Source organism: Marmota monax, unplaced genomic scaffold (assembly GCF_021218885.2).
Source record: "Marmota monax isolate L192 unplaced genomic scaffold, Marmota_monax_Labrador192_F-V1.1 WCK01_AAM20220418_F8-fsc00296, whole genome shotgun sequence".
Lineage (NCBI taxonomy): Eukaryota > Metazoa > Chordata > Mammalia > Rodentia > Sciuridae > Marmota > Marmota monax.
In genome coordinates, this window is record NW_026694723.1 from 1,323,939 (window position 1) to 1,337,538 (window position 13,600).

At 49.4% G+C, this 13,600-nt stretch overlaps 1 protein-coding gene across 1 annotated transcript in view; it reads right to left on the bottom strand.

Moving 5' to 3' along the window:
• Rab11fip4 (RAB11 family interacting protein 4) overlaps window positions 1-13,600 on the bottom strand; it is a 115,480-nt gene that overhangs the window by 66,723 nt on the left and 35,157 nt on the right. Inside the window, exon 3 of the mRNA XM_046423989.2 lies at window positions 12,946-13,034. Within this exon, the coding sequence (XP_046279945.1) occupies window positions 12,946-13,034 (89 nt within the window). The remainder of the gene's footprint in view (window positions 1-12,945; window positions 13,035-13,600) is intronic.

Sequence of the window (13,600 nt, forward strand, 5' to 3'; positions counted from 1 at the left end):
CCCACCACATGCTGAAGTGACAGCCACTGCTAGAAACAGCACTTGCTGGTTGATGGAGGGAGGGGGAGAGAGGAAGCAATGGAGGGACCCCTCCAGCTCTTTCTTCATCTTCCCATGGCATTCAACCAGAAGGATGAGAGAGGGCCTGCAAGTCATGAAAGCACCTCTAGTGTGGCCCTGGACCACCATCACTGGGAGCTGGCTAGAAATGCAGAATCTCAGACTGACCCAGACCTACTGAACCAGAATCCAAATTTTGTTGAGAGCCCAAGGGATTTGTATAAATCCAGGTGGAGAGTCTCAGAGCATCCAGTTCCTCCTTTCAGCTCCTTTCTAACCCCTCTTCTGGAAGAGCTGAGGCAGTGTGAGTTTTGCAGCCTTTGAGCCTTTGAGCTGGTCCCCCAACGGCTCTGGGGTTCCTAGGTGGGAGCCTGTTCTTCCCCAGCACAGGGTTGACCTTCCACATCTGAGACTCATCCATCCACTCATGCAACAAATATGCACCAACAATTTCTCTGTGCCAAGCACAGCACAAGGCGCTGGCGGCACGGCAGCCCATTACACAGGCAAAGTCCTGAATCCACCTAGCTTATGGCCTAGTGGGGAGACAGGACACAGACAGACCACGAAGACCTGGGAGGCAGTTGTGCATATTCTGACAAATGTGAGCTGAGTGCCATGCACCTGCAGAGAGTTCCTTGAGATGGGTGGTCAGGGAAGGTTTTCCTGAGGAGGTGGCATTAGTGCAAGGACAGCTGTGCAAAGGTTGAGGGACAAAGGTCCCAGGTAGAGGGATTAGCAAGGCAAAGGCCTTGATCCCGAAACTAGTGTGGGAAGTTTGAGAAACAAACTGTGTGTGGCCAGAATGGTGAGAACCATGGGAAGATGGGAGGGGACAAGGTCAATGTGGTGCAGAAGTGAAACCTGGCAGGATGCAGCTGGAAGTTAGGGGTTAGGGTTTATTCTAAGTAAGATGATGAGTAATCGGAGGGTCTTAAGCAAGAAAAATCCAGGCCCTAACTTAAAACTTTAGAAGAACACTCTGGCTACTGCATGAATAATGGATCCCACAAAGGCATGAGACAGAGGGCAGGCTGTTGGAGGGGGCTGTGTCAGGCTCTGACAGGGGTGTAGCCTCAGGGGTTGGAAAAAATGGACAATGATCAGGACAAATTTGTGGGCAAAACCAACAGACCTTGTAGATGGGTTGGATGTGGAAGGAAGGAGAAATTAAGGATGACTGACCTTTGTTCTGAGAAGCTGGGAATGTGGGGTTGGAGGTAGCCCCACTTACTGAGATGAGGAGGCTGGGAGAAGCATTCTTGGGGCTGAAGGGGAGGGAGATCAAAGGGTTTGGTGCTGGGTCGGGCCCTCCCTCAGGCATGGGGTGTGGAAAGGCACCATCCGTGGCCTGAAGCACTTAGCCCCCTTTCCCATGTCATCTCAGGTACGGCCTCAAAGACCCAGAGAAGGCTTATTACCCACCCTGTCCTATGGTTTTCTCCAGAAAAAGACACCTGCTCCAATGTCTTCCTCAAGCCCCGAGAGGATGAAGATGTAGCCACACTGTGAAGCAAGGTCCCCTTCTCTGCATGCTGTGCTGAGCACTTTCCACCACACCAGGGGCCAGGGTTTGCCACATCCACACTAATATCCTCACAGCCCACGACGTGTTCCTGCAGCCAGCAAGCACCGAGGCCTGCTGCGCCTTCCTAGTTCTAAGAGGTGCACATGCTGCCACTCACAGACAAGCCCTCCTGCCCAATGGGGCTCCCTAACTTCTCCACACCCCAGTTACTGCTGTTCTGCAGAGGGAGGGTCCTCCCAGGAGGAAGAGGAGAAGTGGTGGGTCTCCAGAGGGTGGGGAGCTTCTACCATGTCCACTCCCTCACCTCACCCCCTTTTGGACCTAGATCTCTGTTTCCCCCCAAAATAGAATGAACACAAGCTGGAAAGGGCATTTGGAACCAGGTTTTAGCTGGGAAAACAGGCCTGGTGGGTGGGCACAAATCATGAGCCCTTTAAATGCACTTTGGAGCTGGGCATGGTGGCACACACTTGTAATACCTGTGACTGAGGGGGCTGAGGCTGGAGGGTCGAAGTTCAACACCAGCCTGAGCAGCTTAGTTAGGCCCTAAGCAATTTAGTAAGACCCTATCTCAAGATATAAAAAATAATAAAAAGGGATGGGGATATGGCTCAGTGGCTAAGCACCTCTGGGTTCAATCCTTGGTACCAAAAAAAAAAAAAAAGTGCTTTGGGGCTGAAAAACAGTAGAAGTCCTCAGTTGAACCATTCCTCCCTACTCATTTTATTTTGCTTTTATTGATCGATTGATTGACAGATGCTGGGAATTGAATCTAGGGTCTTGCTCATACTAAGCATGCACTCTATCACTGAGCTATACCTCCAACCCTTATTTGGAATTTAAACTTAAATTTCACTACTCCAAAGGACTAAAAATTCAATAAAGGCAAATCCAAGTTAAGGGACATTCTTTTGCCTCATCTGCAAAAATGTCAATGTCATTTGAAATGGAAAAAAAATAAATAAAAGCGACTAGATTGAAGGACACGGGATTCTTGGCTTAGAGTTGAGATAAAAAAAATAAAAGCTATAGAAATATCGTTGGGAAAATGTGAATCTGAAGTTTATGTTAGATAATATGTTATGTCCATCTTAAATTTCTTATAAGTGGTAAGCATACTGTGGTTGTGTAGAAGAATGTCCTTGTGTTTAGGGAGAGTAAAGTATTTCAAGATGAAAGGTCACAATGTCTGCAACTACCTTCCAAATGGTCTAGCAAAGACCAAAACGAACACCATTGAGCATATGCACGCAGACACAGGCATGCCAGCACAGAGTGCAAATGTACTGACATGCTAAGAATTGGTGAATCTAATGAAGAGTATGTGGGTATTCATTGTTCTACTCTTACAATTTTTCTAAAAGTTGAAATTTTTGCAGAATAAAAAGCTGGAGAAAATGTTCACCTTTTCTCCCTTGTTTGTAGTAGTGAGGAGGGCACCAGGACCTTGTGCATGCTAGGCAAGTGCTCCACCTCTGAGCTACATCCTCAACCCCAAAGGTCCCCTTCCAGGCCTTCCTACACCTTCTGCAGCAGGGGCCTGAGCCTTCAGACGGTTTCCCAACTGGGTGGCAGTATGATATCGCCAGCATGATTTCTGTTTAGGTCCTGAAATGTGAAGTGCCACCACCCCTCCCCACCTGCTGGCCCAGTGTCCCTGTGGGTTCAGCGGGGCCTCTCTCTCTGGAAAAGCAAAGCCATCGCTCCCTAGACATCAAGAATGCTCCCGGCTGTAGCTGAGCACCCAAGCAGCTGTGTTCTAAGTGGGAACTCTGATGCCTTGGACTAGGCCCTGCAATCCCAAGCCCCACTTCCCAGAGGACAGTCAGTATTTGTTGCGCACACAGGTTGTCCCAGGCACTGGCCATCTTCAGGGAGTGAGACTCTTCATCCCACCCAGCCTCTCCTTCTAGTCTTATGAAAAGAAGTGCTGACCTGAACTGGCTAAAGTCCAGAACCTGTATGGTCTTGGCTTCACAGAATCACCTCGGTGGCTTGAAAATGTTGAGGTCTGGTTCTCACCCCAAGGGGTTCCATTCTGAGGGTGAATCTGGGCATGGAGAATCCCACAAACCCCCAGGTAGCTCCAGTAGCAGCAAAATTTGAGAACTTGGGGTTTAGACGGTTATTTTCAAACTTGGATCTGCATTAGAATTACTAAGGGAGCTTTTAACAAAGGCTGGACTCCTCCCTACCCTCATTAAATTAGAATCTCTGGGCCATGGAACTCAGGCATTGGTATTTCTGGAAAGCTCCTTACTTGATTCCATGTGCTGCCAGGGATGAGAATCACTAGTTAGATCATGTTGTTTCTGAGAATTAACATCTGTCCTTGTGCAACTGCTAATGTGTCTGTATTTTGCCACAGTTGCCTGCATCAGAAATGGACTGAACTCATGAACAAGGAAACCAGCAGGTCGGGATAGCCAGTTCAAAGGAGAACAGGAGAGATCAAAGTATGCGTGGTCAGAAAAAGACCAACTGGAATAAGATTGCAAAGTTAGATATGAAATTGGTTAATATCCTACAGGGTAATAAAACTTAAACTTTCCTCTTTGCTTAGCTTTGAAAAGACAGGATGTAGCTGGGTGCAGTGGCACACACCTATACTCCCAGCCACTTGGGAGGCTGAGGCAGGAGGATCACAAGTTCCAGGCCAGCCTGGGGAACTTAGCAAAGCTCTGTCTCAAAATAAAATTTTAGAAGTGGGACTGAGGTGTAGCTCAGTGGTAGAGCACTTGCCTCACACGTGTGAGGACTGGGGTCCATTCTCAGCACCACATGTAAATAAATAAAGGTATTAAAAATTTTAGAAGTGCTGGGAATGCAGCTCAGTGGTAGATCACCCCTGGGTTCAATCCTCTGTACCTTCCCCCCAAAAGGACGGGATGAAGCAGCCTCTCTCTAAAGCTTCATCAGGCTCTATCTTGGTGAGTCTAAGTTCTAAAGATATCTGTGCACTGGAGCATCAGGGTGCAGTCGGGCAGGAGGTGGTCCACAGGGCTGTTTTGGGAAACGGGTGCTCTGGCCAGTTCAGCCAGGATTCCTAGGGTGGAGAGGGTTAAGATCAGACATTTCAGGGACGATCAGGGGGAGGGAACAAACGAAAGGGACTTCAACATCTGTGTTGCTTCTGCCCAGTCACCCATGGCTTAATCAAAGTTGAGTTACCCCCGAAAAATACAAATTGAGGATCATTTTGTTCTTATGGAAGCTCTGAATCTTAGGGCAAGGCAATTATTTGTTTATTTTTCTTTGTGGAGGGGACTGTGTGGTAGAGAGGATCCGGAAAGGTCCTCCTGAGCCATGTGACGCCCCCCTGCCACCACACCAGAGCAAGCAGAGTGCGGCCACCCACACCTCCACAGCACAGCTGAGTCACAGCGCTGTTTGTCAGGAAAGGTATTTTTAGAACTTAAAAGCTCCGTTGTCATAAGTGGTTTTAGAAATGGCTGCTTCAGGGCAGAGGCAATGAGGAGTGGTGATCTTAGACCTTTAGGCTGTCAGGTCCCTCCAGTCAGCTCTAGGAAGACGCACAGGGGAGAGTTTGGCAAGACTGGAGCTTGGCAAGGCCCCTTCTGAATAGGAGCAGAAGGCATCTGGGGCTCAGGCTAGGTCCGGGTTCCCAGAACACCCCACTTGTTTCGCCATTAGGGGGCGGCTTCAGCACAACCTTGCAGAGAGCTGCTCGCCTAGTGTCAGAGCGCCCAGCCGGTAGGGAAGAAGGAGAGGAAAAAGTCAAACTGGATCCCCCCTCACTCCAGACCTGGAAATGAGGTCATCTTAAAGCTTTTTAATATGAAAGTCAAATACATAAAATGAAAATAAAACAGAACAGTTTCAGTATCTTTTCCAAACATTACTTCAAAAGCTGACACCATCATGGAAAAGACTGAGGAACTAGCTGTAAAAAATTTAAAAAGCTACTGTCACAAACAAAGCTAAAAATAAATGACAAGGTGCAAACAATTGTAACATGTCAAAAAGTTAACATTTCTAGTTCTTAAAAATTAGTAAAAATGAACACACCCATAGAAACCAGGATGAAGAATTTGGACAGGCAAATCGTGAAGGAAGGACTTTTAATGACCAAAACGTGTACATTAAGGCCAGGCACAGTGGTGCACAACTGTAACCTCAGTGACTCAGGAGGATCGGGCAGGAGGATTGCAAGTTTGAGGCCCCTAAGCAACTCAGCCAGACCCTGTCTCCAAATAAAAAATAAAAAGGGTTGGGATGTAGCTCAGTGGTTAAGAGCCCCTGAATTCAATCCCTAGTACCAAAAAAAAAAAAAAAGTCCTACATATTAGCAGCAATAAAAATTCTAAAATGTAGTCACCCTAAGAAGAAATGTGTAGAAATTATTTGAGAAAAATCATAAAACTTTACTGAAGGACATTAAAAAAGGCCAGAGTAAATGAAGATATATACCATGTTTCTAGATAATATTGCAGAGAAACGAAACGAATTTCCTCCAGCTGATATACACATTCAATTTCAAACACAATCTCTAGTAGGAGTTTTAATATAATTCAACAACAACAACAAAAATTTAACAAAAAATAATGAGGAAGGCTTTCCCTATCAGATATCAAACCATATACCAAGAGTAACTGAAGCCAGGCGTGGTGGTGCAAACCTGTCAATACTGCTACTCACATCCCAGCTACCTAGGAGGCTGAGGTAGGAGAATCAAAAGATTCAGGCCAGCCTGGGACACTTAGACCCTGTCTCAATATGAAATAAAAAGGGCTGGGTATGAAGCTCAGTGGTACAATCACCTGTACAGCAAAAACAAACAAAAACCACATGGAAACTGTGATTTAGGCTTAGAAACAGGTAGTAAAACAGATCAATACAACAGACCAGAGTCCAGAAAGAGACACATGTTGATAAGGGCAGCGAGGATATGACAAAGATGAAATTTCAAATGAATGGATAAAGGACTATTTAACAGTAGGGATTTGAATAGCTGGCGACATTTGGAAAATAAGAGTGCCAGATCACTACCCCCATCAAAAACAAAAATAAGCTCCGGGTGGGTCAAAAAGCAAGGCTTTTTCCCTAAAAGTATTAAAAAATATACACGGGGGAATATGCTGATAGCCTTGAGGTACAGACAGCACAAAATAATGCCAAAAATGTAAGCAGCATAAAAGGATGGCTTAAAATTCTGTACAGTAAAAGACACCAAAACCAAGATTAAAATACAAGTAAGTGCATAAAGATTATGAGTCCGAATATATAGAGGTTTCTAATAAATCCATAAGGAAAAGACTAAGAACCCAATTGCACGTGGGCAGAGAATATGGTCAGGTAACTCATAAAAACAGAAATCCAGAGGATCAGAGAAGGTAAGAAAAGATGGTCTACCTCACTAGTAAGTAGGGCAGCACAGAGGAGAACAATAACGAGTTTTGCTCAGTCTGTGAGCAGGGGAAAGAAGGGAAGCAAGTGGAGGAGAGACCAGCATGTCGCTGTCTAGCCTTGGCAAGGTGAAGAAGTGGGTGCTCGTGTGTCGTAGTTTTTGGTACAGTTGGTACAATATAACTGGTAGTCTTTTGGGGAGAAAAATTTGGCTCTATTTATTAAAAATAAAAATGATCTATTAGAAATCTATTTAAAAATAAAATCTGCACACCCTTTGACACAGTGATTCCATTTCTAGATGACTAATCCTAGAAGTGTGTGGAGAAATGCTCACTGTGGGTGCTATTCTGGCTGTGAAGGACAGGAGGCTGGCAGGGCCTCTGCCACCACGAGGAAGCTGGCGTCCCTGTGTAGGGGCTCTGTGAACATGGAGCCATTCTGGAGGGTGAGGTTCAAGGCAGAGACAGAGGCCCTCGGCCCCAAGGAGGCTCAGACAGTCCCTCCTGCAGGCTGGGCAGAAGGAGCTGGTGGGGAGGAGGGTGCCTAAGGAAGTCTTAAAAGATGAGCAGAAGGTGGCCTACCACGGGGACGTGGGGTGAGAGGAGGGCCAGGAGAAAGGTAAAACGTGGGCAAGGGCTCCCAACAAGAAACAACGTGCCTCTTCTGAAAGTGAGGAGAGGTTTGGTGCCACCAGTTTTGAGATGTGGTGATGAGAGGTGAGGCTGGCGGAGTGGGGAGCTGGTGATGGAATCCTCCCTGCTGAGGAGGGTCACAGCGGGGGCGACATAGTCAAAGCAGCTCCTTATGAGGCACCTGTGTGGCAGAGAGGGGGGCTGGGATTGACTGTGTCAAAGGGTGTGCAGATTTTATTTTTAAATAGATTTCTAATAGATCATTTTTATTTTTAATAAATAGAGCCATCTATTTATTAATAGGCAGTGGCTGACAGCGGGGCTGAGGGGCGCATGGGGAATGGAGAGCTGGAGGCTGGTTGCGTGTGGGGGCACCAATGATGACTTTCTGGTTTGGGGACTGGATGGATGGTGATGCCACATTCTGAAGTGGCAGCTACACAGGAGAGTGAGTAGGCTGATGCTCTTTTTGCTTAGTGGGGTTCCTTGTTAATCAGCCCACGTGGGTGAGTGACCAAGAGCCCAGGATCTTACAGTACTGTGGGGCAGGCTTCATCTCACGGCCTACCAAGGCTGGCCCTGACCCTGGGCGATGGTCTCCCTGGCTTTGACGTCTGTGGGCGAGCTTTCCACACCTCCTGGAGACCCTCCCTAAGGGAACCCTACTTCATTTGGACTAGGGATTGCAAAAAAGGAGGCCTGGTGGTGCCCGTCCATCATCCCAGTGACTCTGGAGGTTGAGGTAGGAGGATTGCCATCTCAAGGTCAGCCTGAACAAATTCATGAGACCCTGTCTCAAAATAAAAAATAAAAAGAGCTGGGGATGTTGCTCTGTGGTAAAGGGCCCCTGGGCTCAATCCCCAGTACAAAAAAAAAGGGAGGTAGCCTCTGAGCAGGCTGGTTTCAGGAGGGACTCTTAGGGTGTGTGCTGACCCCTCAGCCTGGGGACACACACCATCCTGGATACCAGAAGTCCTTCCAAACACCCCAGCATCTCCTCTGACCATTCTTACATTTCCTAGACTGGGAAACTCACTCAACAGCCCACTCCATGAAGTTACTCTGCCAGAGCGCGCAGGCTGCGGGGACACTGATGGGCAGCATCCTGTAAGGTCAGGAGCTGGTGCTGCCCAGGCTCCAGCTACCTGGAATGGACTTGCGCTGGTCCATAGGTCTGAACAGTAGGCCAAAGACCCCTGCATGGTGTCCAGTCGGGGGGTGTCACAGGACCTGGGAGAATGGGGAAGTGGGCAGTGAGCTCTCAGGGACTGGGACATTGGCTGGGCCAACTCTAAAGCATTTTGCTGTTTTAACATGACCCATATCAAGTGCTGATATCTGAGGTCTCACTTATACCCTGAGGGCAGAAGGGGAGGGGTCTTCCTCTCTCTCCACAAAAGGCACACAGGGAGGCCGGGGCTCTGCTGTGCTGTCCTATTTCTCAGGGTTCTCATCCAGCATCTCCCCAAATCACTCCTCAGATCTGAATCCCCTGGAGACACGGGAAACCCATAGATGAACTAGGATCTCACTGGCTTCCAGTCTCAGCCTGACCTCTAGGGGATGGCTGGGACACCACAGGGATCAGGACCTGTCCCTGGCAGGCCCCCACCAACATCCCCCACCTCCCCAAGAGTCTGAGCCAGGAAAGGGAGTCACTCTGCCTGGCCGGCTGGCTTCCCACCTCCCAGCACTCAGGAGCCCACCAGAAGGAACAGAGCCCAAGTCACCCCAGCCGCACTGCTGAGCAGAACAGACGGGACAGCCACTGTGTCTACCCATCCACTGCCACTGGGACGGAGCCACTTAGAGGAGCTGGAGGAGCCACCTGTTAGGGCCAGACCTATGTGGAGGAGGGAAAGGAGTTGGCCAGGGGGAGGCTTAAAGCCAGAAGACACACCCTACCAGGGCAGCCCCCCGGGAAAACGAAGGGAAGTATTAGGGTTGTGAAGTGACTGACAGGGTCCTTCTCCTTCCCCAACCTCCAGAGTTTGAATGAAACACAACACTGCTTTACAGAGAGGAGCGCCCAAAGCCTCCCTAAATTGCTGAAGCTGGCTTTGAACTCAAGGTCCTCCTGCCTCAGCCTCCTGAGCTGTTGGGATCACAGGTGGATGTCACCATGCCCAGCACTTTTTAAAATTTTTGAGAAAATTAGGGTCTCACTAAATTGCCCAGGTAGTCTCAAACTCGTGGTCCTCCTGCCTCAGCCTCCTGAATTGCTGGGATTATAGTCATGTGCCACCGTGACTGTCTTCCAAGCCTGTTTCTCATCTTTCCTCCATGCACCACCTTTTCTGGAAATGTGGATGGCATAGCATGGGGCCCAGGAGAGCAGCCGAAGACTGCAGGGCATGCCTCTGCTCCTGGGTATTACTGAGTTAGCCCAAGGCCTCAGCTCCACTCTGCCCACCAGCTCCTAGGCACAGAGCTTTATTTTGATATAATTTTGAAGTAGCAGTATCCAAGGATAAAAGGGAAAATGCAAACTGTAACTTCAGCACCATTTTCTCTCACTAGTCCACAGCACCAGGAGGCAGGAACGGTCATGCACCACCACTGTTTTCTTGCTGAATTGTCACAGCAGACCCAAGGTTGGTGCGGAGGGCCCTGCTTTTACACCTGTGGAAACAGGCTCCAAGGGGTTAAGAGGAACTTGCCCAGGGTTGCAAGGATAGACTGGTCAGAGTGAGGTGTGGACCTAGCTCTGGATGACCCCATGGCTTATCGCCCCCCTCTGAATCCTGTTCAAAATCCCACCAGGTGTCCACCCCAAGAACTCCTGGAGCACACCACTTGCTCACATTCAGGGTCCCCTGTTACGGTCCTGTTGACGGTTAGCCCCAAACACATATTTCCCCGACATGTCCTGGGCCTGCAAAGACAGGCCAGGAGCCCTCCCCGCTGGCCCTGCTTGTACCTGGAGCCGGTTACCCTGACCCATCCCCAAGGGCTCATGTTTTGAGCACCGCACCCTGAGGTCCTGCCACCTGACTTCTACCCTGGTCCCACACCTGCTACCTGGCTTTGGTCTCCACCAACTTTGAACTGTCAGATAAAATCTCTAGGAGGGGCTTGGGTTGTGGCTCAGTGGCAAAGTGCTTGCCTTGCACATGTGGAGCCCTGGGTTCGATCCTCAGCACCACACAAAAATAAATAAAAACAAAATAAAGATATTGTATCCATCTATAACTGATATATATATTATAGGAGGCCTTTGGATTGGTCAGAGCTCCTGCACTAGGCCCAACAGACTAAGCCAAAACAGCCGTGCTCATGCTGACATCCAATGCCACTAAACTGAAACTAAGTTGTTATCTGACCTTCCCAGAAATCAGGAGAGAGATGATAATCCAGTCCCCAAACAGGCCAGTTTTAGTCAGCATGATAAGGAAGTCCCCTCTGCTTTAATCTTTTCACAAAGTAAACTGAAGCAACCTGATGTTGATCCACCAGGTTTTTTTCTATTGTTCTGTTGCCTTATTTCTTAACTTACAAAACCCAGCTCTGCTCTTGAGTGTGGGCTCTCAAACAGCACATTCAAGCCAATTAGATCTATGTATAAACCCCACCCTCTGCTCCCCAGTCCTGGGAATTGAATCTGGGGGCACTCTGCCACTGAGCTATATCCCCAGCCCTTATTTTTCATTTTGAGACAGGGTCTTGCTAAGTTGCTTAGGGCCTTGTTAAGTTGCTGAGGCTTGCCTCAAACTTGCCATCCTCTTGCCTCAGCCTCCGAAGTTGCTGAGATTATAGGCATGCACCTCCACAACCAGTTTCTCCCCGCAACACACTTTTTTTTTTTTTTTGCAGTGCTGGGGACCAGGATCACCCACAGCTGTGAGCACCCTAACACTGAGCTACATCCCCAAACCTACAAATAATTCATTGTAGTTTTGTCTTTTGAAAGAGCCTTGGCCTTCTCTTCACTTGGCTATACCCAGCTTATGGTCCTTCTCATGGGCTCCTCTTCTCTCTTAGTCTTGCCCCAAAGAACCCAGGGAGAGCCCCAGGAATCCACAAAGAGCTTGAGTGAACGATGGTGACCTGGACCTCCTTCAGCTATAATAAATACTTGTGATTTTTGTTGTTGTTTGTTTTTCTGAGTGTGTGTGGGTGTCCCGATGAGGCACCAACCAGAGCTGGATAAGAGGCTTTGGAGCCCGCCTGGTTGAGAAACCAAAATACTACTCCTCTAGCTCCAGGGGTCCCTCAGCCAGAAGGGACCCCAGAGACTGTCAACAAGTGCACCTTAAACTGTTTCTTTGTAGGATGACACTGCAGTGTCTAGAAAAAAAATAGTTCAGTGTTTAATAGTAAACACACCACTCGGAGAAAGCAAAACAAAGCCAAGAAGACTGTGGTGCCACATGATTTGGTCCTTATCCTCACTTCCTGGCACAGAACTCCTAAAGCCCTTGGAATTTCCTGATGTGAGTGACTTCTAGCCCTGAGGACCCTCTTTTCCCACGCCTGAGTTTATGCTACTAAAGTCACTCAAAGTGGGACCTCCACATGGCTCAGGGTGGAGCCCATCACCAGAAGGACCACGCTGGGGGTCAGAAGGGGAGAACTTCCAGGCCCTCCTACTAGGGGAAGAGAGGAATCGGGGACTGGGTTATAAAGACACTAGAAGGGCCAGGTTCAGAGAGCTTCCAGGCTGGTAAACAGGACAACCAGCCGGGGCAGCTGCTGTGCCTACAGATGGCTTGGAAGGTGCACCAACCTTTCTCCACACTGGTCCTGTGCGTCTCTTCCATTTCTCAATTATACCCTTCAGGATAAACTGCTAATCCTAAGAATAGTGTTTTCCCAAGTTGTTCTGGTGAATTATCAAATGGAAGGGGGTTGTGGGGAGCGGAGAATGTAGTTTGCTGGGCAGAAGTGAGGGTATTACGGGATTGACTCTTGATTCCGCAGTAACTCTGGGTATTGTCAGACGGAATTGAATTGCTGGACATCCAGTTAGTGTCAGAGAACTGGAGAATTAGTTGTTATACGGAGGGAGGCACACACACAGGGACTCATCAGTTCAAAGAATGAAGGAACAGGAGCAAAGGAAAAGATTCCAACCCTACCTGCCAGACCTCAGCCCATCCCCTCCCCTCCCTGGGACTCAGTTTCTCCTCAGCACCAGGGGGCGGAGGGAGATGCTCTCCGAGGACCCCCAGCTCTTACACGCTCTGCTGGGGCTTCCTGACCACTGCACCTGTCCAAAACCCGATTTCTTGACTTTGATTCCACAGGTTCCCCAGAGGGAGTGGCTGGGTCCTCCTGGATACCACAAAATGGAGCCAAGGCCAGAAGAGCAGAAGGAGGAGCAGAGGGCGGAGGCTCAGGGCCACCGCCTCTTACCTGCTCCACACAGTCCGGGATCTCTGACGCGCATGGCAGCGTCCCTGCACTCTCCATGGACAGCACATCCTTCAGCAGCTCCTCGCACCCTGTGGACAGGCAGACAGACAGACAGTGAGAGGGCAGAGCCTCGGCCAGGCACAGCCGCTCTGCTTCTGCCTAGTGGGCCTTGCGGGAAGGGCTGGATCCCTAAGAGACCGGCTGATCAGCTGATCGCACAGAGGCGGAAGGAGCACCGCAGTGGCGGGGAGGCTGGGCAGGGCACTGCAGAGGCTCTTCACCCAGACATCTTTCTGCTGGGACAAACCCCAGGGAGCAGCGCACTGTGGCCTCCCGATGCAGGGGCAGAGGGCATCAGGAGGCCTCCCGGGAGGAGGGGATGTAGGACAACGCTTCTCTGCTTGCAGCTCCCCCCGCACATCCCCGAGGCTGCGTGCCCCCAACTAAGGCAGCAAACTCCAGAGTCTACCTTAGGGCCCCCCAGGATGGCTCTACCTCCTGCTGACCAGTTACACAGGTGGCCTCCCTGCCAGGTTCCTGAGCAGATGCCTGAAGTTATACTGGGCAAAATGCCTGGCACAGGCACATGGCAGGTGCAGTCCTCGGTGGCCCAAAGACTGGGACAAATCCACTGGGAAGACCTTTGCTGGGGCCT